General features: G+C 48.6%; 1 protein-coding gene across 1 annotated transcript in view; it reads left to right on the top strand.

Annotated features, from left to right (window-relative positions):
• The window catches only part of ASTN2 (astrotactin 2), a gene marked incomplete at its 5' end in the record, with an annotated part of 313,041 nt that overhangs the window by 28,282 nt on the left and 258,660 nt on the right, over nucleotides 1-26,099 (top strand). The window contains one exon of the mRNA XM_080356001.1: nucleotides 21,345-21,532. Within this exon, the coding sequence (XP_080212127.1) occupies nucleotides 21,345-21,532 (188 nt within the window). The remainder of the gene's footprint in view (nucleotides 1-21,344; nucleotides 21,533-26,099) is intronic.

Here is a 26,099-nt window from a genome sequence, read left to right as displayed (position 1 = left end):
TGTGAAACTGGGCTTTCTGAGTTGGAGGGTTTTACTTTCCTGATGCTCTCCTTGTACCCTGGATACCTCGCAGGGGATGTCGCCCAGAGGATGCTGATGGGATGCTCTGGGTGCAGAGATATTAGTGAGTTTGCATCTCTGTGCAGTTTGCTGGTACACAGTCTCTGCACTGTGGTCTGATGGAAGGTGAGATGCCAGTAGTGAGGGGAGGGTGTCCCAGAGCTTTGGAAATGATGGACATCAAATTATTTGTTTGAAAATTAAACAAGTGCAGTCTTCCAAAAAGGGTCTTGATGCAGTTTCTGATGACATAAGAAATTGCAAAGCTTCAGAGAACAAGCTGGTTTTGCGGTCCTGCCCTTGAAGCGGTATTCAGACATCTGCATGAAAGTGATGTCCGTGTTATCATTATACCTAATTGTTCAAACAACTTCTTATCTGCATGACTTCACTTCTGAAATGACCGAGTGAGAGGATGGGGGAGAGAAAGGAGGAGGGGGTCTGCTGTAATGAGTCAAAACCAGGGATTAGAACAGAAATTGTCTTGTAATTAAAGTTATAGAGCTGATGCTGCAGCAGCCTAATTACTAATGGGGATCAGTGAGGTGCAGATGAGGAAAGGGAAGATACCTGGATTGTGGTGAGTACCTGAGCAGGGGTGAGGAGGCAAAATGATGCTGTATGGGAGGACAGCTGGGGATGGAGATGGGAGGTGAGCAGGGTGAAAGGAAAGGGATAGAGCAGCATCCTGTGCTGCCACAGCTCCCGGAGGTGTTTCAAGCTGGATGTGTGGTTTGAGATACTCTTTGGCTGGGTTTGTGTGCCTGCCTTCAGGTGTGGGGAAGCACCTTGTGGTCCCTCCTGCCTGCAGCTGCGGGGCCACTGAAGTGTGTGTTTTGCTTCAAGAGCAGCCGACCTGTTGTTTGTGTGAAGGGAGCCTTCTATTTGGTGACCATTGGCCTCTGCCACTTCATTTCATGCTTGGTGGTCGGAGATCAAGGGCTGTTTCTTTCCAAGACCTTTTCTAAGTGCACCTGAGTTAGTGGAACTGGAGAGTTAGTGCTCGGAGGAAGGATGGGGAGATGTTTTTTTTCCTGGTTTGATACTTGTGGCTGTTTCCTTTGCATTCATCTACCCCTTCCTTGTACATGCTGTCTGATTTTTATTTATTAATGTTAGCCAAGTGTTGGTTTTTGGGAGGGTTCTCGGTGGTGACACAATTAGAGCTGTGCATCCGTAAGCGCTCAGAAATGAGCAGTTATCTGTGTCGGCTCCCAGCAGAGGCCATGGAGTCACTGCCCGCCAAAATGAGTTTGGGTGACCCTGGTTTGGCGCTCATGCTCAGGGTCAAAAGGAATTGTTTTTATTTTCGCCTCCAATACCATCTCTTCTCATCTGGATGCTCTTCCTGCCTGGAGGATGGAGCGCGGCTGGATGAGGATGGAGCGCAGCTGGATGAGGATGGAGCGCAGCTGGATGTGGCTGCGGTACCAAAAGGTACCAAAAGCCTCAGCATCCTCTGCCCAGGGCAGGAGCATGGGCTGTGCTTCTCCACCAGAAACCAAACTGGTGAGAGCAAGGACTGTGTCCTGTGTTGTACTGGGGGGATTAAGGCGGAGAATTTGTTCCTGCTGGAATGTCCTTTGCAGCTGGTGGGGACCGACGCGGACTGGGACGAGGGGAGTGCCAGGCTGCAGTAACTAGTGCTAACGCATTTCCCTGCAATATGCAAAACGCTTACAGGAGCGATGGGAATTTCTGCCTGACCTCAGCTGGTGTGATCAACTGATGCCCTGAAGCATGAAAATAAATAGCTCTGACTCATAAGAACAAGTGGTGCAATTACTTTAGCTAGGATAAAATATTTGTAAGTATCTAATCCTTCTCTGCTCCGTGTGCAGAAGTGAGTACTTATCTCCCCGCTGCTCCCTCTTCCCCGCAGCAGCGCAGCTCCCTGCGCACAAGGAGCCTCTCAAACCCCTCGTGTGACAGCACATCTGTTCCTGCAGCCTTTGCGCCGAGCTGGGGGTTGCTGCGAGTGGAAGTCCTGTCTCTCAGTTTGGGGTTATTTTGTGGCTTTGCCTTAAAAAAGCAGGGCAGGAGGGAGTGCATGGAGGGGTTCTCTGCTTCCCAGCGGGTTGGTGAATGCAGCCACCAGCAGCTTTAGGGTTTCTCTTGTGGTCACTGGTGTGAAAAGAAGGAGCTAATTCTGGCTTAGAACCGGAGGTTTGCTGAGGGCTGTTTGCTGCTTTGGGGTGACCACCTTGCTTTGCCTCTCCAGCCTGGCAGTGGTGGGGGAGATAGGAGACCCCTCCCAGCGGCATGTTGCAGGGGTGGCAGTGATGAACCCCATTAAACAACACATAGAATGTGGATTCAGCTGTAAACATAACTTTTTATTTTTCCTTTTAATATTATCCACCAGCCGTGTCTCTCCCCTGGATTTGCTGGGTGCTGTTTTGTGGTTTAATTTTGATTGCTAATCACTGCAGCTAATCTGGTGCTCAGTGGTAGGGACCCCCTGTGCACAGCCACACACTTACTCCCTCCTGACCCAGGGGTGACAGGAGCTTTGTCGCAGTGTTAACCAGGTCCTTAGATGCATCAACTCGGAAAATAAACTGCTAAATAGGGCAGCACCGTTCCTTCCACCGGCCAAGCTCGGGTGGGTTTCTGTCTTGCTTTCCTTTGCAGTGCCCCAGCGTCATAACAGGGACTAAGTTGATCCCAGTGTAGAGCTGGGATTTTTCTGACCCTTTAAATAGATTTAGCCCAACAGTGACTGAATGATATTTTTCTAAAAATTTGGGGGGTTTGGCTTTGTTTCAGGCATTCATGGTTTCAGAACTAATTGTCAAACCAAACATTAACATCACAGCAAAACATTTTAAGGTTCTTTTTCCTTAACACTTCTAGCAAACAGAAAAATGACTTAATCAGATGCCTGTATCTCGATGTCCAATCTGCCTTTGATGGTGCTATATCTGGACAAATGTACATGGCAATACATTCAGTTTTTTTTCCCCACTGATTTCACAGTCAGCAGGAAAACAGTCCTGGCTTGAGCTCTGGTCTTATAGGATTAGCATCTTGCAAGGACCTGCCCGTGCACTCGCATCTGAGCGCATCTCATGGTTCTCAAGGTTTCCTGCCCAACCTGTGAGAAGGACCTGCTGCTGAAGGAAGGCTCTGTAGCACCGGACCACCATGTTCAAACTACTCCAAGACAGTCTTGAGTCTAGCTTGGAGGCGAGCTAAAGCTGAGCTTAAGGATCCTGTGATCCAGCGCTGCCCTTGCTGATGTTCCCCATCCTCTTCCTGGAGCTCTTAGGGGCTGTGGGTTTGTCCTCTCCCCATGTCTCCAGGTTCTTGTGAGCCTGGGAAGGTGATGGTGGTACCTCCGACCAAGTGAGCTCTGCCTGGGGTGGGACATCATCTCCTGGGGCTGGGAGAGCGGCATGAAGCACTCCCAGAATAATAGGATTTATTTTGTTTTAAGGAGACTAAAAGAAGCTATTTCTCATAGCTGCTTCTCTCTGTAAGATGCTTTGCCCATGGGAAAAAAAACAGCCTGGAGTGCAGCGCTTTTTAGATAGCAAATAATTGGTGGGACAAAGCCAGTTTTCGAGAGCTTGAGGCCAGCGTTGTACCTGCTCAGCACCCGCCGTCAGAACTGGGTCTTTGCAGAGCCCTCGCTGCCCGGCAGCTTGAGTATTCCTGCCAGGTTCCCCAAGCAGGGCTTGAAACTGAAGATGCCTCCAATGCACACAAACTAATTACCGTCGCCTGCCCCTGGAGAACGCATGTGATTTGAGCTGTGAGTCCTGTATCTTGATCGTTTCCTGGGGAAGAAACAAAAACAGGCTTGTACCCGTGGTCCCCGTGGACTCGGGAAGATGTGCGACTCGGGCTTGATTGCGTTACTCTGTCTGCCGCCGCGATATTAAAAACATTTAATAAACACATTTGGAGCGCCGACTGACGTGTTTGTGCTACGCTTGCTTTGGGAACCGAGTGCTGAAGTTCACTGGGAACGTTGTTTGCGGCTTTGTATCATCTGGTCTTGGTCCTTGAGCTGGGCTTAACACTGGGAGTCACTGGTTTCCCAAGGGAATAATGTCTTGGATCTTAATGCTAAGGCTGGCCAAGAGGAGAGCAGACTGTCTATAGCAAACCTCCAGGCTTCAGTGCTTCTGAGCCCTGAGGTCACATATATGTGTGTTTGTGTATATATATATACACACACATATATATGTAATTGTTTTCCACTTTAAAATGGGGTGCGTTGCTTTGCCTGTCTCATGTATCACAAAGGTTGTACTTTGCAGTTTAGTGCCTTTCCTTTTTTGTTGTCTTTCTGATCAGAAGTGACAAAAGACTCCCTGTGGCACCCAACAGCCTTTCTGCTGAAATGTGAGCACCTTGGGAAGGTTTTGGCTTGAGCAAAGTGCTCCCTTCTGATGGAAACCCATTAGCTGCTGCTTTTTCTTTCCGCCCTTCTCTTTTCCTTGCTAGAATGAAGTGGTTTGTGTAGTTTTTCCCCTTGTTTCAGCCAACAAACATATTTGTTTCTCCTTAATTACCTGGGTGTCAATGGGGTACTTCATCACTGCCTCTCCTCAGCTGGTTCCTTTTCGTTTCAATATGCAGCAGATAATCAGAAGCCTCAATTGCAAATCCTGCAAAATCCTCCAGACTCAAAACTACAAAATAACCCAAAAATGACCTTGAGATGACTTTCCATGTCTGTGGAAATTAAAATTAACGGGACTGATTTGCCTGGCCCGAGGGGAAGAAGGTGTTTAAAAAATAAAAAAATCTGACAAATGAGCCAGGAAAGTTTCCAGTGTCTCAGGTGAACGGGAACATTAGAATATGTATTAGTTATAAATACTCTGGTGTCGGGTGCCTGAAATTGTTGTAGAGAAATAATCTGCGCGTGTGCATGGGGGAAATAATCTGTGCGTGTGCATGAGGGAAATAATCTGTGTGTGTGCATGAGGGAAATAATCTGTGTGTATGCATGAGGAATGTGAGCGAGATACACAGGGCTGCGGTGGGAACGTGACCCTGGAGCTGGGACGGAGTGTCCGCGCTCCCTTGCTGTGCAGCTCGGGCGAGCTCGCTTAGTGCACTTTGCTGTCCATACGATGATTTATGTCGGTGATGCTGGCAGCTCTGCCTGAGCTCGACCCTCACTTTTGCTGTGTTGCACAAACGCAGAGAGCTGCGGGGGTCTGCGGTGGATGAGCGCGGGGACGTGGTGTCCGGGCGTCTGTTCTGGTGGCTGTGGAGCACAAAGGGGCTCACACAAGGTCGCGTAGGCTGGTCCTGCTGCGGGTCGAGCTTCAGTCCTCATCCCCTGAGCTGCCACGGCTGTATCTCACCCATGAGGTCTCTTCTATATGATGGACGTGAGATGGAGGAGTTTGGAGATGCGCATGGGGATGGTCCTCTTGGGATTTCTCAGGCTCTGGGCTTTTGCTTTGAGCAACTGCATTCCCAGGGCAGTCATACATTGCTGTGACACTGTGAAATGTCACCCTTGCCCTCATGTCAAGGAGATGCGTGTCGCGTGGCAGCCCAATGAAATAGCTGTCATCTTCTATCTACTGCCTGAGCAGGGTCCTTATCTTAGCTGGTATCTGGGGAGGTGAAAAGAGAGTAGATGAAGGTAAAGCAGCCAAAAGCATGGTGTCTAGAGCGGGAAAGGTGTTGGGTGTGTTGACTTGAATGAACGTTTCATTAACATTGCAGGTACACTGGAGTTATAGAATCATAGAATCGTTCTGGTTGGAAGAGACCCTTAATATCATCAAGTCCAACCATAACCTAACTCTAGCACTAAACCGTGTCCACAAGAACCTCATGTGGGAACCTCCATTCCCCATCCCTCCTGCATTGCTCCTTTGAGAGGAGGTAGGAGAGTTGGGAATGGAGTGCGAGAGTGGCTTGGTGAGTGCGTGGCCACTAGCCAAGGTTCACCCACCACAAGCAATGTGGGTGCAGGAATGAGCTGTCACCCAGGGCAGGGTGCCTGTGTTGGGGTCCTTGGGGTTGTGTGTTGGAGACTGGTCCCAGTCTGGAGCTGCTCGAGATGGGATCTCCTTGTGATGCAGCATGAAGGATCTGTGCTTTGTGATGGTCCAACCTGCTTTTTGGTCTCCATGACTGCTTTGTGTTTGCCTACAGACTCGTTTGTCGTTTGTGAGGTTGGGCAGCAGCATTATCTTGACAAGAGAGAGAGATTTAGAGCTCTGTAATCCATGCTTGTCCATCCTAATTACTTCCCTTATCAGCCTTCAGGAGAGTAACTTTACAGTGGTAATTAGTCTCTTCAATCCCACCCTATCTTAGTAATTAACACAGAGTTAGAATGGGAGGGGAGAGAGGGACGGAATCTCTGTTTTGGGCTGGAAAGGTCCTTCTGGGGGGAGAGCGTCACAGATTTCTTAAGCAATCAAATGCAGTTTGGAGAGGACAGCTTTGGGGATGGCCCGGGGAGGCTGCGTGCTGAGGACCTGCGGGATGGTGACAGCAAGTAGCGAGCAATGTGAGCCAAAATGTTGTTTATATAGTGTGAGTTTGGATGTTTTATTAAAGGAAGCGGTTGGCAGGCGCCGGTGATGCAGTATCGGAGCGGTGAGCATCTGCGGTTTGCATGGGCTTCACCTGGAGCTGCGAGCATCCAGCTCTGCTGAAAATGAGCCCATTCATCATCTCTAGTGTTGGAGACACAGCACAAAAAGGGCAGTTTGACCTAATACTGCCCTATAGCAGCTGCAATTACTAGAGTATAATTCATTTCAAATGGATCTAGAGATTTCTTTCCATTAACATCCAGAGCAAAAAAACGAGCATGTGGGCAGGATTCGAGGGCCAGGCAGTGGTGAGCCCGACAATCATTGAAGGCAGGAAATAAGTTGTATTTTACGGAGGAAGAGGGCAGGATTGGACCTACTGGGACTCCTCCATGCTTCTCTGGGAAGACACTGGTTTTAATTTCTGCTGTTTAAATAAGGTTCTTAACTCTGAGTACAGGTAGCAATATAGTGTGTGATGGGATCACCAGGGGCATCCACAGTGGCACATCTCTTGCAGGAGAACTTGATTCTCAGCTTTTTCCAAGCAGAACGCCTTTGGTTCACGAAACTCAAATCTCCTTAGGGCAGTATGTTGGTTTTGGGTATGTTCTCTTTGAGAAGGAGGCCCACAGAAGAAGTTTGCAGGAGAGAGAAAAGTGGGGCACTGGAAACAACTCCATTCTCATCAATTTTAGGACATATTGGGGTAGGGTACACAAGGACTGCATTGTTAGTTTGAACCTCCATATTGTCTAAACTTGAAGATCTGTCTGTGTGTATCGAATTTGGCTTTGCAGTCAGCTAAGTCTTAATTCAGTCTTGTTTTGTCCTTTCTGGATCGAAGCTGTTAATCAGCAAGGTGGGTCTGAGGAGCAGAAATTGCTTTTGCATGCAATGCCTGTTCCAGGAATGAATGCAGCTGGGGCGGCGATGCTCTGGCGCTGACCTCGGTCTCCGAGGAGCCTGTGAGTGAATGTACGTAAAGGGAGGCATGGAATTGAAATATTTTTTTTAGGCTGCTCCTTTAATTTTCAGACATTTTCTGCCTAACCTGGATCTGAGAAAAGAAAAACATCTTGGTTTTTATTACAAGCCCCAAAGCTCATACTAATAGGTTGCTTTAGAGCTGCTTTATACCTTCCAGAAAGTGTCTGCAAAACTATTTGACAGCTGGGCTCTTCCACCACCTTCTCAGTATCTCCATCCTCGTTGGCTTTTTCCATCATGAGTCCTGGTCTGTTCCCTTGTGCTGGAGCTCCAAAGACGACCTGCTTCTGCCAGGTCAGCCCATCCAGGTTAACCATCGGCCATGGCCAGGAGGGTCTCAGGTCCTGGTTTAGCCCAGGTTTTCAAGTATGGATGCAGGGATATGGAGGGGGTCACCTGTCTGAAAAGCTTCCGTCCCTTCCCAGGCCATTGCCATGGGTGATACATTTCCCTTGACTTCTTCAGAGATTAATTTGGTCCCTGCCGTGCAAGGGGTGCCAGGCGGGTGTCAGGCTCTGATGGATGGACAGACAGACACTAAGTGGTTGGGTAAGGATCCCTCTTGGTCGTGCCCCTTGGTTCCTTGCCCTGTTCCCGTCTTCTACAGTCCACATTCCCCTTCCATCATCATCGTGCTAAATTGAAGAGACAGCTCCATTCAATAATTCATAACCTCACGTAGTTTTCATAATATTTAAAGGAGGAAAAAAAGAACCTGTTTGGTTTGTCCTTCCTCCAGGCTGGAGGTAGAGGAGCAGGAGTGATGGAGGCTGTTGGGTTCCATGGGCAATGCAGTGATGGACAGAAACACCTCCTTGCAGCCAGATGCAGAAGAACTTCAGACTAGTAGGGACACAGGCGAGGTAAAAGCCCTCTGAAGGTGTGAATGTTGTGTTGGAGAAGACTTTGCAAGTGCCCTGTGTAGGGGTCAGAGGGAAAGCGCTGGCAAAGATTTTACTTTTTTGTTTGAGTATGTTTAAATTACTGACACGCTCAAGTCTGGCTTTCAAATGGGATTTGATCATTCGGAAACCAGCATGTTACTGAAAACCTGCAAGACAGGCTCTTGGGCTATTTTGCAATAAGTTTTGAACAGTTCCCTTCCTGCCCATGGAACTTATCCTCATACAATTACTGTATAAATCGTGCTGCTTCTTTTGGCTCTAAGGTGAGATGCTGGATTTATCCTCTACCCATCCAGGCTTATTTTCATTCTTGTACAGACTTTTCTGAAATCTGAGTAGAGGGTGCTGTGCAAGTCCAAAATGTTTGATTGTTTAGAAGTCACTGGAGTATCCTGTGTTCATTATTTTAACAATTGGAGAGAGGGTTTTATTTTCTCCAGAATCATAAACACAATCTTCAGTGTGTTTTATGAAAACAATAAAGCTAAACTCTAATAACCACACATTTTCCTTGCTTTATGTGCACACATCCTTGGGGAACAGGGCCTCAAGGACTCATCGTGCTCTGCTTTTAACAGAGTTTTAATGTGCTCAAGTTGGTAAGTGGTGGAGAGCCAGATTATGAATTTGCTTTGGTACCTAAAGGCATTTTCTCTTCCTTTAAAAATGCTCAAGGTGGGCAAAAAAGGCACCTCTGGAAGAGAAAGCCAGTGACGCAATGCGAAGATTTTAGCACTGCGATCTGAAAATCAGGCTTCATTTAAATGCTGTATGTTGCAAACTCCTCTGTACAAGGACTAATTAGCTTTCTTGCATCTCTTTCCTATCCTGTGAATAATACTGTTTTCTTTTAGAAGAGATCTGAGGCTCTCAGAGGCAATTTATAAAGGAGGATGCTCTGCTACAGCTGGAGAACCAAAGCAGGGAGATGAAGGGATGCAGTTCCTAACATATTTAGCCACTTAATGGATTTCTTTTAATTTTTCAGTGCAAAACTAGGTTGACACCTGAGCTCTGTCTGTGATAGTGATTTTTTTGATTGTGAGCTCACTTAACAGGGTAGTTTTCATCCAGAAGTGTTGAGAGATCCAAAATACCATGAAGGTGCTCTAGTTTTGAGCACTTTGGGGAGTGCAGGGCGCAGAAAATCCCATCTTTTTGGCATTTTGTCAAAGAAGAGCGTGTGACTGGGTGGGTACGTGTGCACATGTGCTGTAGTCACCCTGAGACAGCAAATGGCCACGGGCTTGGCTGGGTCATGCCTGGTGCTTGTCTTTCACCCTTTGTTTGCAACCTACATTCAGTGTTTCTGGAAGGGATAGATGGAGAGGTTATTTCTCCCTCTCCCTTATGGGGAAACTTCCAAAAGGTTTGTTTTTATCCCACCACAAAGCAGAATAAGGTTTGAAACCTCAGAAAAGCTGCTTAGATCTTGATGGGAACAGCTTTTCTCTTTGTTTAATTTCAGTGCAGTGCGAGCTGGACATTCTGGCTGTGTCTCTGCCTTCCAAAAGCCTCAACAGGGCCAAGCAGAGGCATAAATATCTTCGATATTTATGAATTTTGCTGGCTCGAGTGGCAGAGCCAAGGGTCGAGCAGCGGGCTCCTCAGTGTCTGCACATTGTGGCAGAGATGGACACCGTGAAGGATCTCCAGACTGCACTTACAGCTCATCCTTACAAGCCCCATGGGCCAGGAGCAGGACCCCAACGTGTGTGGCATCAGGAGGGACGATCTACATCTGTAGATCCCAAACCAAAGGGCTGGAACCCCGAAGGAAAGTCAACCTGCATGCCTGGTGCCCAAATGATGCTGGGGGGTTGGAAAGTTGGCAGGGAGGGAAAAGGAGATGAAATATGTTGCTGTTTTCATGCAGAAGATGGTGTGGAGATGCTGGCAAGTCTGTCTCTTCTTGGGAGAGGAGAGCTTTGAGCCAGCGCTGGGTCTGGACAGGCAGTTAATGGGTGTCAGGAGTTAATTAGCATGGGCTTTAACACGGCAGGGCTGCTCAGCACCGTTGCCTTTTCAAGCTAACATGGATTTCTCTCGTCCAGAGTCCTTTGATGCTTGTGTGAGAGTATCGGGGCTCTCTGGTTTCCAAAAGGAGCTCTCAGCAAAAGAGTGATAAATGTGTTTAATTTTTGCAGAGCTTGTAGCCTGGTTTTATCCCAGGATCCGTCTCTTGAGGTTTTATTAGCTGACGGTGTCTGTAGGAAAAAGTCAAAGTGACTAGACAGGAACAGCCGTGGAATTGATGTAGGAAGCAAGAGCATGTTTTGGAGATAATGTTTCTCATTCTCGCCGTTGCTACGTGCCGAGTTTAGGCAGTGCTTTTCCAGTTTCGCCGTAGTTTTACAGCTGCTGCCAGCCAAAAAATCCTCCTGCCAGCGTCCCGCTATGGCAGAGGGTGAGGTGTGTGCTCTGGTCGTGATGGGTTCCCTGCTCTGGTCCAGGGGAGAGTCCCCGCTGGGCTGGAGCACAGGGACCAGGGACAAGCCGGGTAACAAACACCCTTTTTCCCTCCGTGTGTCTCTGTTAAGCCTTGCTCAGAGGAAAGCTTGGCTTGGCTTGCTGAGAGCTCTGGGTGGCAGGAGGGACCCGTCTGCTCTGGGTGTGCTGGCATGGGGAGATGATCACCCTACCTTTGGATCTGAGAGAGAGACAATTTGCAAACATGTGTTGATACGTTCCCGTAGGAAGCCAGGCACTAAATCATCACATTGCAGCTCGCATGCGGATTCATCCAGGGAACCTATTTAATTAGGGGATAAATTTAGAAATCAATTATTATTTGCAGAAACAGTTTCTTTCCCTCTAATGAGGCTGCAAGGATTCATCCCCCTCTGCCTCTCTCCCATGACCTTTGCGTATGCAGATCAAGGGTGGAAATGCTCTGTGTCTCCTTTCTCTGTGTGGGTGGCCCTTTTTGGGCAGCTGCTGGACACACTTCCATGAGACTCTGCTAGAACAGCAAACGAGGGTACAACCATGAAACCGTGCTGCTTTTGGATGTGATGGTGTGGTGATGACATGGACACCAGGCCCACTGTTAATGGGGACATGGATTAGTCTCTCCTAATGCGGTAGGGGGTGGGAAGCAATATGAACTTGATAGGAAGGGGAAAATAAGGATGAAGGGCCGTAATGGGGTGGTAGCCCCATTGTTAGGATGGGAGAACATTTCCACTGGTTTGGAAATATGGGAGGATTGCTCCTGTATTTGGGGAGGTGAAGCACCCCACATGGGTAACACGCCTGTGTCACCTCTTGCACTGCTGGGGAAAGGGACCCTGCATGTGCCAAGCTGGGGTGGTGATCGTGTTTGTGAGGACATTGCTGCTTAGGGCTTCGGTCTCTGCCACTTTGTCGCTTCTGATCTCTGACAAATTGCTTAGCTTCTCTTTTGCCTTATCCACTTTTAAACGGGGGAAAAATTATTTTGCCCACAGGCTTCGAGAAGTCTTAATAAATTCGGTTGCTTTTATTATTTTGGATTTTAATGTCTCCTCATCTTACGATGCCACTTCCCGAGCCCTCCAGCGACTTCTCTGTGCTCTTAGATCAGCTGCTTTGAGTCCAGTTCATTTCAGTGCGAGTCAGTCCGGGGAGAGCTGAGGATTTTCACAGCGACGTGTCTCAGTAAAACCCTTTTGCTTCTGGCAGCCTGATGGTTTGCAGTCCCCCCACTGCAGCTCTTTGCTGCAGCACCGGGGCTGCCCAGGTGCTTGGTCCTGTTCAGGGGGGTCTGGCATCCTGGGATGGCCTCCTTGTGCTCTTGCATAGTTCTTGCTGTTCTTCTTTCCTGCAGAAACCTGGTGGTGTTTCACCACTGGGAGGCTGTCAGTGTGTCCATGCTGATGGCATCCTTCTGGGGTAGGTAAATGTGCAGGTTGCTCCTGGGTGAAGGTGTAATACTGGACTCTCAGGGAGAAGTGAATTTTCTGTGAGGTTGCAAGAACTCTCTTCTACAACTAAGAGCTGAATTTGGGGTTTGTGAGTAGCCAAGACAGAATGCGGGTGCTTGGGTGGTACCTTGGGTGTCTGGGAGGCTTTGGGGAACTGGAGGCTTTCCAGGGAGCGAACCATCAAAAGGCTCTCCCAGGTAGGAGATAAGACCCTTGATCCTTTTTAGCCATGGTGGTTCTCTGCCTTGACGGCAAGGGAAGGGCTCTCCTGTCGTGATGCACGTGAAGGGCTCCAGCAAATGTTCATTCCTGGTAACTGGTATTTTTGCCCTTTTGGGCAAGAGTATGCCCAGGCTACTTGGCTTTTGATGCACCCACTTGGTGCTCCAGATAACACATAGGCTGAAGAGCCCAAATTATCTCCTACCTGTTTTGTTTTGTTTCCTTGAAAATTCCCAGCCAGCAGCCAGCTCCTTTCCTGTCCTTCTCCTTGGAAAAGGACGTCTGTCTCTCAGGAGGGTGAACCGTCCTAGTCTTTGGCTCTCTAAAAAGCGGCGAGACCTTCTCTTTCCTTCCTCGCTTTCTCTCCTCCTCTCCCCATCCCACCCTGGTGCGTGGGGAGTTTCTACTGGGACCCCCAGTGCTCAAGAGCTTATTGGGAGGGGAGATCTGTGGAGGAACCGTGCTCGAAAAAAATTACTTCACAATTTGAGCATCGCCCTGAGCTATCAGACTACCTTATCATTTTAAGAGGTATGTTTCCCAAGGAGAGGCATTTAAAAATGCATAGAGGTTATAAAGCACTTGGGTAGTTTTAATCGAGCTCTGAGCGATGCTCGCCCCTCGAGGCCGCACTGTTTGCTCGCTCCCCGGCGCGCGCTGTGCCCACCGGCAGATGCTATAAAAACGAGCGGAGTGCTCTGCTTTGTTGTGAAGTCTGCCTGGCTTCGCAGCGCTCCTCAAGTCACCTGAATAGGTCACCTTGCCCTTGTGCTGCTGCCGCAGCTTGCAGGGAAGGGAAGCGCAGTCCCAGCTGCCTGGCTTGTCCCTTTTGTGTGACAGCCCCCTTGCCCCTCGGTGTCCATCCCGCTGTGCTGCTGCCTTCTGCCCTGAAGAAACTCAAAGGGAAAGTTGTAGTTGTTGCTGTCACCTGCACAAGGAAGAAACCACGGGGGTATTTTTCCAAAAATAGAATGTTTTCTCGTTGCACAAGCCTTGTCTAATTCCATTCATGACACCCGGGGCTGCTCTGCTGCTGTGGCTTCTGTGTTTGAGGTGCTATTGACTGTCCTGGAGAAAGGCATCACCGCCCCAGCCTCGCCGGTAAATGTCTGTGTCGGGGCAAGGAAAGCAGGAGGAATGTGGTGGGACTTGGGTTAAGATATAAGCAGAACCCACCCGGCCCCATCTGCACATGCCAACGTGTGCTGTTACTTGGGAGAAGAGACCAACATGCTCCATGCTCCAAGCTCCTTTCAGGCAGTTCAGAGATTGGAAGGTCTCTCCTCAGCTCCTGTTCCCCAGGCTGAACCCCTGCCCAGTCCCTCAGCTGCTTCCTTGTCAAAGATATTGGTTTCTATAACAGGGATTAATAGTTGGACCATCAGAAAACAGTGCTTGTGATTTTTCAAATAGTCTTTTCCCCCATTTATCAGCTCTGTCTCTTGTTGGTTTTGAGGATCTGGTGTAAGTAGGGAACAGAAGACTGCTGCAGCTTTCCTCCTGCAGGTTTCATGGACTGGCAGCTCTTTCTTCTGTGACGAGAGGAAAGACTCGGCTCTTCCTTGCACCTTGAGTGCTCCTTCAGAAGTGAACCCTGTGGCTCTTTTGAGTGAGCTGGGAGCCTTGAGGGAAGTGTTGAAGCTGGAGCTTTTCAATAAAACCCCAGAGCACCTCCAAAGCAAACTCGGGCACCTTACTTGAGTGGTGGGGAAGGAGGAGGGGGACAGGGCTGCTAAACAAACTTTGTGCATCAAGGCACTGCGGTCACACTCTTGGCTCTTGCAAGCCTGCACCATCATCTTTGAAGGATGCACAGGAGGGGCTCAAATGCTTAACGTTGCTTTCCCTTGCCTCTTTTTTAACGATGGCTGCATCAGCCGGGTGGAGTGCACTGTTGAGGGGCTGCGGCTGAGCCCCCCAGTGCTGCTCCAAGCCTGGACATCTCATCTCCCCAAGAAAGCTGCGCCCAGGAGCTCTGCCAGCTGCTCTCCCAAACCTGGCATTTCTAATTCAAACCGAGAAGACCCGTCGTGTTGAGCTGCCTGCGACTAATTTTCTATGGGGTTGGTTTAATATGCAGTAGCACCGTCTGTCTGCACACACTTGGCTTCCACTGCTGGTCAATGGGAGTCTCTGCTGACAAATAAAAATGGAATTGGATGGAAGGGAATTGAAAGTCAAAAGGGCCCTGTAATAATTTTAGAGTGCCTGAGGCGCCACGCTGAAGCCGTGGCATTATAAATAAGGGTAATGTACTAGTGACTGAATTGCAATCAAAGCAGCCGTAAGAATGTGGAGCGTGCGCTGAGCTTCTTTAAGGTGTGTGAAGTCAGATATGATCTGTAAGCAGTGCAGGCAAATCAATATCTGCTCACTGACGTATATACGGATCCTAAAGCTTGCGATTAGAAAGGCTGAAGGGTTTTGGAGCCAGCGCGCAGAGAGCTTGAGAACTGGAGTGAGAAGAGCTGTGTGGAGCAAACTGACCCTCCAGTTGTCTCCAAGTGTTTCCAGGGGCTGAGTCCTGGAAGATGCTGTTTCTGTCCTCCTGGTTCACCATCTGATCTCCTGGACCACCTGTGTGGTGATGCAGTCTGCTGATCTCTTGCTGCATTTCACAATAATTACATCTACCTCAAATATTATCTTTTAAAAAGAAAAAAGCATGTTTATGAATAATGTTGGTAGAAGGATGGGAAGATCCAGATGTCCTCCCCTTCAGTTGCATTGCTCTGATTGTCATGGATCCTTCGGTGGCAACTCAACTCTTCTCACATCTAGGTGATCTTTGAAGTGGCTGGTTGCAGGAACATGCCTGAAATTTGGTGTCTTGTTCTCCTTCCAGGCGATTCGAGCAAAGCCTAAAAACTTCACTGCAAATGCCAGCTTGTCCTGGGATACCTGACATTTTGCCTGTCCAATGTCTGGCGCACGGTGCTGCTGGCGGAGCAAACGAGATGCAGAGAGAGCACCCCAGCCTGCCCACAGCATTGGTGGGGTGCCTCATGGACCACCCCAAGACCAAGGCTCCCTCAAGCTCTCCCCAACCCAGCTCCATGCCTGGACACGCACCGTGTCCCAGCAGACATGCACGGTGCCAAAGCCACCCCTGAAATGCTCTGGAGGTGCAGCCCTGTGTTCCTCAGGGACAGGGGCTTTGGAAAGAGATGATCAGAGGGAACTTGTTGTCTTTTCTTTCTTTTTCCCTTCTTAAACTTCTGAGCTTCTCTATTACTTTTTACGATCTGCAGCTGCGTTTGTGTGTTGCCCTAGGGAGTACTGTGGGGGGAGTAGAGGTAGAAGGGAAGGAACATGTTAAAAAATGAGCAGAAGGGAAAAAAAAGTAATGAACTGAGCTAATGATGGGGATAAAAAACCCCACCACATTGCCACCAAAAGACCCAAGTCCTTAGAACTATTAGGGCCTGTTTGACTGCAGAATAGTCCCCCGGGGAGCATGGGGGAAGCCCCATTACTAGAGTAGTTTTGGAGCCAGTCTGCACAGAGAGCGATAATCTATTCCACAGGGAGCAATCCTGTGCTGGCAAGGGCACTGGGGAGAGCTCTGTGTTTATGACTTTCTGCATAAATTTGGGTTATTAGCATAAGTGGTAGCTAGCGCCGAAGAATCTATAAACTAACACTTCACCGGAGGTTGGTGCCTCTGGAGAACATTAAGTCAGAAGAGCCCCCGGACTAATAGCGGGGGAAACAGGATTGCAGGATTAGGGGTGACGCACGGGGAAGACAACGACGATGCTGTTGTCGGTGCTGGTGTTTTGTGCGAGATGGGATCGTGTTTCTGAGCCTGCCGTAAAAGGAAATATAATCACTAACCAGATCTCTGGCTTTTTCCCTGCCGATACATTAGGAGGATGAGGTGTGCAGGTGAGCTGATGGAGTCTGGCTGCAGGGTGCAGATCCCGTGGGGATGAAGCGGGTGGTGAGGAAAAAGGCAGCAGGAACCTGGATCCACACGCTGAAAATTACTCACAGGCTTCTCACCCGTCACACCAAGGGCTTGGTCCTTGTTGCAAAGGTGTCCGGCAGGTCCCAGGGTCTGAACAGCGCTGGGGAGCGGAGGAGAGGAAGCGCAAGGAGGGGTTGGTTATCTAGGGGTGGGGAACTGTGCAGGGATGAAGTGCCATAAGCAAAAATGGCTTATTTTAATAATGACCTTCAAGAATTAAATAAAAATACAATAATCATGGTAGATTAGCGAGAACAAGCCAATTAAATACAAAGCAGCCTTTGCAAAACGCCGTGACAGATAAGGCAGGGCTGCAACCTCCCGAATCGCTGATGAATGTTGAAGCATTGCATAAGGTTGGGGGGGCTGGGGGGAGCCAGTGAATATTTGACTTGAAGCCTGGCAGTCTGCCTTGGAGAAAGGAGAGGTGAAAAGGCGATCCATCCATCTCTGCCTTCAGTAAAACAGCGCGGGACGGGGTGGAGAGGAGGGAGGAGGTGGGTAGGGCGGCCAGGAGCCCGAAGGCACGGAGTAACAATCCTCCAACTTTAATATCTGCTGTTTCATTTTATATTCATCATGTCAGCATAATCTGCTTTTATGGGAATCGTCTTGGTTCCCAACCAAATGCATTTAGGCCCTTTTGCTTTTTAACTTTGATTGTAATACGAGTTGAAGACTCCAGTGAAATGTTTGTGTGTAAGGTTTGTAGTAATGGCAAAGGGAAAAATGGCATTAGGGAATGAGTTGGAAGAGATCTTGCTGTGGTTGCTCATGTCCCCTACCTCCCCCTGGGCAGGTGACCTTCTGAAGGGCATGAGCCCGGGTCCTGAGCCCTCTGAAGGGTTTTGCTTGGATTGCTTGTTTGTTTTCTGAGAAACACGTGGAAATTGTAGTTTTATGGGACCCAGAGCCCAAGGAAGGGCAAAAAAAGAAAATGCTCTGTGTGCCCTTGTATTAAATTCAGGTGATCGTTAGGTGATGTGGAAGGCTGGTGGGGCTGTGGGGGGAGGCAGCGTTGCCATGGGGCTCAGCTGAACTGTGTGATGGGAGATGAGGGACAGGTGTGGGGAGTTGGGGCCGGTGGGTTTGGGGAGGAGACACAGAGACATCTCTGCTCTGGTCACAGGAGGAGTGGGCTCCCCAAGTCCTCTGCTGTGGGATGGAGAAATGTGAGTATCTGTGGGCTTTGGAAGATGATGAGCAGGGGTCTGGCTGGGTGCTGCTGGGACCTTTGTCATCCCTTCCCTGCTCCTCTCCATCGGGCACAGGGAGAAGGTAGGAAGTTGGCATGGCAGATGTTTTGTGGTCTGTTTGGCTGTTTTGCTCGGTGTTTTACCCACAAAACTGTGTTTGAAGCCAGGCTGAGAACTCCCTGTCTGCAAGATGCTGAGATTTTAAATGGCTATAGACTACAAGTGCTTTTCCATTGCTGCCCATTTAAAACCTTAACTGTATCTCATTCTATTTTGGTGCAGGAATGCCCTTAATTTGTTCCAAAAGCATTTGAAAGCTCTGATAACAGGCAATCTTGCCGCAGACTATTGCATCCTTTCTGATGGATGGGCTATCGCTGCTGTAACTACCGTGTAGATAGTGGGGTGACAATGTGTGTCCAGTGAAACACAGCCAGCGTAATATTCATGTCAAGTATATGAGGCCAAGAAACTTCCCCGCGTTTGGATATCGAAGAGTTCAGCAGCTAACGGGGCTTGAAAAGGCTTTTCTTTCTTTGTAAACAGTGAATGTGATTGAAGGCTCACGATGTCCTGGCAGTGCTGGGAGTGGGAATGGCCAGGTTTCTGCAGCGCGGGCTGCAGGGGTGAAGAATGTATAGTTATTTATAAATGTATGGTAAATGATACCCAGGCTTGGCAAGTCAACTTTCGTCAGAAATTGCCTTGCTGCTGGGTTTGCTTAAAATTGTGAAATGAATGTTAAATTGAAGTTTCTACTTTTGGAAGAGACCTTTTGAAAATGAAACAGGCTTATCTTCAGTCTAGGCTAAAATCCAAAAAATTGCCTGTATCTCAGAACTCCCCAGAAATGTTCGCTGTGATCCTTTTAAACATCCCATGCAAAAATGTGTGCCCAAGGGAAAGAATTTGGAGAAAGGTTGACCTTGCAGGTTTTTTTCCCCGTTTCTCTAATGTGATGTAGCCTTTGGGAATCGCAGCGTTGGGGTCCTGGTGGCATCATGTCGGGGTGCTATAATCTTTCCTGAGCTCTTTTGGAAAGTTCTGCTGCAGAGATGTGTGTTAATACTGTAAATCATCCTCTCCTGTGGGTGACTGTTTCTCTGAGCAGAATTAAGGTGGTTTTGTGTAACCAGAGTCCTGTGTCTTGATGCTTCTGTGCTGCCCCGTGGCCTGTTTGCCTCTGTGGAAGAGTTTGTGATATCCGTCCCAAAGCTCAATGAGCGCTTTTGCTCCTGAAAGCAGCATTTATTGCAATTTTAATTAGACAAAGAGATGCTTTTCAGTACAGATCTCTCAAGTATTGCTAGGAAGACAACTGCAATTAGGCAGCCCTGATGCTTTTCCATTTTGTTCTTACTTTTACCACTATAACAAACCTTCTCTGCTTTAACCTTTTTGGAGGTGAGAGACACAAAACCCTAATTTCGTTAGATTCCCAGGTCTTGCGCAAGCTGCTGTCCTGCAGTGCGAGCCGCAGAGCTGGCTTGATTTACAGGGTAAAGAGTGCAAGCAACACCTCTTGCTGCTGATTTGCTCCAGCAAACAGCTATTTATATTAAAGGAGAGAAGGGATTATTAGGAGCGATCTCATTGCAATGTCAGAAATAGGACAGGAAGTTCACGTGTCCCCTCCAAAGTGCAAACGTGGGCTCTTGATGGATCCCATGCATGATCAGGAGCTGTTTAGTTTTTCTCCTTTGAGTGCTCAGATGTGCATTGAGATGGGGGATAACGACCAGCACTGTGCTCGGGAGGCAGAGATAATGAGCACAGCCCTCTGATTAGATTCAGGTGGCAGTGCAACCAGCTCAGGTTATGTCAGGAGTATAATTAGTGAGGTGCTGAATCACAGAGTTGGCAGTGATGGGGTAACCTTGTCCCAGCCCTTGACAAGGGGGATCCTGCAGGACTGCGGACCTGATGGGGGTTTCTTGGGGAGCAGGGGGTGGTTGCCTCTGTTTTAGTCTATGATGGAAAGCCAGAAGCTTGCTGCTAGAAAATGTGTTGATTTCAGGGGTAAGAAAAACTGTTCTTGATTAATAAAATGGTATTTTTTCTGGGTGGGGAGGTGAGTCTGTAGAAGTGCCTGGTCTTGTAGACTGTATGGCTGCTCATGAGCCGCAACTTGGGTGTCTTGAAGTGTCTTTGCCCAAAATGTGTGGGTTACTCCTCAAACAGCCTCACTGGGCTTGTTCCTTCACATGAATGGGCTTTTGCACAGCTGAGTTTAGGGAAATAAAATGCAGAATGCCACTGCCATTTGCTGGCCACTTTGCCCACAGGAGAACAAGCCCTGTGTCCTCCCCACGGACCCTCCCCGGGGTGATGCTCCCTGGCCAAGGTGTGGAGAAGGACCTCATCTGTGTTCCCACCACGGCTGCCAGCCTTTCTGGAGCCAACACACTGTATGGAATGTAGGTCATGGTCTGTTATAGCTGATTGTTCTTTCCAAATAGGAGGGAATTGAATTTGGGTCTCCCACAAAGCAGGTGATTGCCAAAGCCGTGGGCCTGGTGACTAAGAGGACCTGACTTGCTTCCCATTGCTTATATTGCAAATGGAAAAACAAACACAAAAAAAGAGAGGTGGTGGAAGGAGAAATATTTTGGCTCATTTTGCGCTAGTGTTTTTTATTCCGCTTTGATTTTACTGCCAAACTGCCAAATCAGTTCTTTGCGGAGATGGGTTTAAAACTTGATGGGCAGCTGTGGAGCTGTCAGCGCTCGTGCCTGTCTCTGCGGCAGCTGAGGCTCCGAGCTGCCGGCTCCCACTGTGCTGGAGCCTGAGGATCTGCGGCTTTCGGTTCCACGGTGCCTGGATCGTCCAAGCCCCTGATGAATCAGATGTGGTACCCGAAGCCGGGGAAAGCTGCCGCAGTGGATGTGTGCGCTGGGATGCTGTGATCCTGGCTCCCAGGATGCTTATGCTGTGTAGATTGGGATCGAATGGGATATAAAACTAACAGGAGGAGGCAGAGGAAGACCGGCAGACATGCAACCCCAGGACCGATATGTATTTATCAAGCCTGCTGGTTGTCTCACTGGTGCTTGTTAGTCTGTGCTGGGACTGTCCCTGCTAAAGACGGCTCTAGTGTTAAGGTTGCTGCCTGGAAGAAGGTTTTGTAGTGAACGCCAGCAGAATGTGTACTGATGGCTGCATTTTGGCTTGCTTGGCACCAAGCGTCCTCCCTCTACCCTGTGCCAAGCAGCAAAGCTCCCCTGGGCTTGGCTGCAGAGCTCTGGGAGCTTCTTCCAGCCTTTTTACTGGGAGAGCTATGGGAGGTTAAAGGCGCCCTGTGCAGTGTGTTATTTACAGTTGTTGTTGTCTTTGTAATCCAGAAATCCCAAGGCACTTCAGAACCCCTTGCTTTTTATTAAGGAAGACAACTGTTACTGTTTATACTTTGGGAAAATGGCAGGCGAAGGCCAAAAAAACCCTGATGCTGAGGCTCCTCCAGAGGCAGTACGAGGGGTCGGACTCTGAAGTCCTGATTTCCAGGACTGTTAAGAATATTGCCTTTTAGCATCATGGAGAAAAACACTGATCCCCGGTTGCGTGTTGTGTCCCTGCAGAGATGTCGGGGACCGTGGCTGACATCTCACTGGTGCACTGGAAGCAGCAGTGGCTGGAGAATGGCACCTTGTACTTCCACGTCTCCATGAGCAGCGCTGAGCATCTCTCCCGGGCCACCCCCCCCAGCCTCCAGGAGCCTTCAGAGATCGTGGAGGAGCAGATGCACATTCTTCATATCTCGGTCATGGTGAGTGGAAGCTGACAGTGGCATCTGCGGGGACAGGGGATCGTCTGGGAGGGGACAGCGGTTGGCAGCTGGATGGTGGTGGGAGGGTGGTGATAAGGAGCTGGTGAGTCTGGTTTGCAAATGTGCATGTCCCTTCTTGTTTGGGCCTCTAGAGAGCGAGAGATGTGTTTGAATGAGCCAGAACAAAACCAAAAAAAGGTGGTTGGTCTTTTAAGAAATTGAAATAAAATAAGAAAACAGACTATAGGGAAGAAGCTGTTGGGGGGTGACAGGGAAGCTCATGGTCCCTCCTGTCTTTACTGGCTACTGGCAAGTTGTTAATGGAGTATTTCTCCTTAGTCTTGCATTTGTGCCTGTGCAAAGGCAAAGTTTTGGGCTTGGTCATTTCTTCTTGAAGCTTTCTGAAACTGAATTCTACCTATCAAGTGAGTATGGGCTGTAGCATGTTCCTTCTCTTGCAAAGGATGAGTCTGATCTAAAAGTAAAAGGGTGATCCAGATGCTTTGAATGTCTCCATCTCAGGTGTTTATGTGACCTTTTGTTAACATATCGTGTACGTGCTCGGTTGCCTTTCAAAATGCTTATATCAGTATCTTATGAAGTGGTTGCTTATGTATTTGGATCTGATCCATCATTCCTCTGTGCTTTAGCGCTCTATCGGTAAAATGGGACTAAATTTATTGTCTTTTAACTCCTGTTGGGCAAATCATCGTGCCAATAAAAGAAAAAGAAGTTAGGCTTGTAGCTCCTGTGTATATGCATGACACCTATCTGCCCGAAGAAAGTGTTTTATGGGATGGAGGTTCCCATTGCAGCAACCCTCTGCAAAAGGTGCATCTGTTCAGATCTTGCAAGCCATGCGTCATCTCCACACCTTCTGCTCCTTGTTTTGGAAGGAGGAGCAGAGATGATGACTGCACAAAGCCTTTTTTTTCTTCCCCATTGGAACAAGCAGCTGTTTCTCTTTTACAACTTAAATATATATCTTTTGAGGGAGAGGAGTCGGGGACTGCAGCTTCCTGGGTTGGACTGGAAGTGTTTCTTATGTCCTGCTAAAAATGTCAGTGTGATGGAGTATTGCGGGGGAAAAAGGGTAACACTGGCATACCTAGAAAATGAGCCTGAAAAAATAAGTGAGAGACAGAGCAAGGAATAACGACAGCAAACCCGGAGTCTGGGGTGTGAAAAGCTCGATTTCTGGTTTGGGTGTGGGATGGCTTTGTTATCATGGGCAAACCTGTGCCTTGGAGAAGAGACCGGTGGCTGCGGGGGGACACTGGCTCTGGACCCTGGTGATTAGTGCGATTGCTTGAAATGCAAATTTTCTTCGGCATGGAGAGATTCAGTCCTGGACCTCAGACGTTGCTGAAGCTGATTGTTCTAAAAAACGACATGATGATTGAAATCAATTGATGCTTGGGGGGAGAAACGAATGCTGCACCTCGGAGCGTGGTAGGAGCAGTGCCATGGACTGGAGCTGAAGGTGTCACTGTGCATATCACAGAAGAAATGTTTTTGTAGTCTAATTCTGAGTTAGCCAATGAAGTATGCTTGGCCACATCTCGCTGAAGCCCATGGCATGGCTTTGGTGTGAGAGTTAACCCTGAGCTTCTCTTGCCCTTCTGCAAAAGCAGGGAGAGGACGGGAGACAAATAATCCTCCTCCAGCACAGAATGAGACGTGCTTCCAATTTCTTTATAAATCGTGATACTCCTCTCAATGGCAGCGGAAGTCCCAGGTGGGGATGTGGTCTGGGATGGGATCTGGACTGCACGTGTGTCCCTGGGGAGACAAAAGCCCTGGGCGTCTCTGCCCTGGGTCAGGATTGCAGCACAGGCTTGGAACTTTGCCCAGGTTTTTTTAGAAAATTCATTAACACTTTGAGAGAACCCAGGCCAAGTTTTGAGTTACTAGCAGAAGATAAACATGTATTTTATTGTGTTTGTGGTTTGGTTTTTGTTTTTTTTAAACCTGCTTCAAGACTACATTGAGTTATGTAGCTAAAGTAAAACAGGGCAAAAATCTTTGTCTCCTGGGGGAAATATTTCATCTGAGACCCTGGGCTGTGCTCAAGCTGCCTTCCTATGCCTTTACTTTCCTCCTTGACCCTGACTACATCGCATCCCAGAGAGCCCTCATCCCTTGAGCCCTCCTGCCTCCCCAGCAGCGGGGTTCCCAACCATCACATCCGTGGTACCCTGCTCCTGTCCTCCCATCACCTGCCACATCCGTATCCCTTTTCCTACCTTGAGATGCAGCTGGACATCCCAGGTACTCTTGCCCAGCTTCTCAGATTCAGGAGGTTGTACCATGGAGAGTGTTGGTGTCTTCTCCCCAAGTAACGAGCAATAGGACCAGAGGAAACGGTCTCAAGTTGCACCAGGGGAGGTTGAGGTTAGATCTTGGGAACAATTTCTTCCCCAAAGGGCTGTGGGGCATTGGAACAGGCTGCCCAGGGCAGTGCTGGAGTCACCATCCCTGGAGGGGTTGAACAGACATGGTGATGAGGTTCTCAGGGACATGGGGTAGTGCCAGTGTTGGATTATGGTTGGACTCAATGATAAATACCTTTTCTCCTGCTTCCTGCCATAAAGCCTGATGTCTCCTACATGCTCTATATAGACTAAAACACTGCTCCTGCTATGCAGGAGGCATTTCAGCCCACCCCAGCGCTGCCTTGGCATTCAGGGTCTGTGTGCCCCATTCATCACCAGCCCAGCATCTCGCTGCAGGGGACAGGAGGGGACATGGGAAAGTGCTTCTTTCCATCTCCTGTAAGTGGCTGTAACACTGACTTTTACCTGTCTCTTCATCCTCCAGCTGAGTTATGGAAAGCCAGGGAAGGTTTGCCTGGGGGAATCTTGCTAATCCTGCACTTAGGGAGGACTCTGGCAAAGCTTTATTGGGCAGCGCAACATCTCTGAGCTGAGCTCTCTCTGATGGGAATGTTGTTTTGCATTTGTGTAGATGGTAATGACTTGGCTGGTCACTCTTCCTCTGCCTCTAAAGCCTAGATCTCCCCTCTGCGCTGTGTGTGGGCTTTGGGAGGGTGTAAATCCTGGGTTTACTCCTTCTTCCATTGATTTTGATGGTCAGTACGTGGCTTTCTTTGGAGTGGATTTGCTTCCAAAAGGCCACCGGTGTCTGTGTCCCCGGGGCCACCATCTGCCCCTGCAAAAGCCCTGGGCAACCATGACCCTCTTCACACCTCCCTTCCTGAGCTCAAGGGCATCTTTAAGAGCAGAATAATACTTGATTTTAATTTTTTTTCCTTTCCTCACTGTTTTTTCTTAATCTCTCCCCAATGAGACATAACATTAATTACTGCAGTTAAAGGGAATTCAGTCTCCATTACTGTGTGCCACCCCTCTCCTCTTGGCTTGAGCACCTGAAATTTGTCTCCCAAATGAAAAGAAGGGAGAAAGGGGAAAAAAACAAATATGCAAATACTAGATTTTATTTATTTACCTTTTTTTTTTCACGCAATGTCAAGTAGAAAGGAATCAATATTTTTGTCATTACTCCTGTTGTGCTTTTTCCCCATAATCTTAGCTGTCATTTGGGTTTAATTGTGTTGTTTCCTCTCGTGTGGAAGTAAATCTTATCTGTTTTGGATTAAAATTCAATGAAGGTCACAGCAGCTCGAAAACTTACCAGGCTGCAGCAATTAATGTTCATTTGGCTTTGATAAATTGGAATGTTCCCCACAACAGGACTGGAGTGGATTTCAGAAGCAATAATTCTTCCATTAACTCAATGATTCCCCGCGTGATGGAGCGTCTTGCCACTGCTCTGTTTGTCATCTGTCACTTCAAGGATCTGGGCATATGCCTGATATGATTTATCATGATTATTGGGGCTGCTTGTGTCAAAACATTTTAAACCACTAATTATTCCAGCCTTGTAAATTGCCGAATTTAACAAAACATCAGAGATATTTATTTTTCTGTTGTTCCACACCATTTTGCGTCCCTGTTTAATTATTGCTCTGCGTTGTCGTAAATTCAGACCTGAGGCCACGTCCAGCAGCGTTTGCTGTGGGTGGGGGCTGGTTTACTGGGCTCTTGGGGAGGGATGGGGATTGGTAGGACAGGAGTGGTTTATCTCATGTTATATCTCTGCATTGACCCATCTTGCAGATGTTTGAAAAAGTCATTGTATCTCAGAACTCCTCCTGACCCTGTGGGATGCCAGGACCTGGGGGGTTCAGCTGGAGAACAGGAGCTGAGGGGAGACCTTCTGATCTCTGAAATGCCTGAAAGGAGCTTGGAGCCAGGGGGGTCGGGCTCTGCTCCCCAGGAACAAGCGCCAGGAGCAGAGGAAACGGCCTCAAGTTGCGCCAGGGGAGGTTGAGGTTGGATCTGGGGAACAATTTCTTCCCCAAAGGGCTGTGGGGCATTGGAACAGGCTGCCCAGGGCAGTGCTGGAGTCACCATCCCTGGAGGGTTGGACAGATGGAGATGAGGTTCTCAGGGTTAATGGTTGAACTCAATGATCTTGAGGATCTCTTCCAACCAAAATTTGGGAAGAGGTTGCAAACGTGTGTCCCATCCTGCTGGTGAATGGG

The sequence above is a fragment of the Nesoenas mayeri genome (genome assembly GCF_963082525.1).
Source record: "Nesoenas mayeri genome assembly, chromosome: 18".
In the NCBI taxonomy this organism is placed as follows: Eukaryota; Metazoa; Chordata; class Aves; order Columbiformes; family Columbidae; genus Nesoenas; species Nesoenas mayeri.
This window is presented reverse-complemented; position numbering and strand designations above follow the sequence as displayed.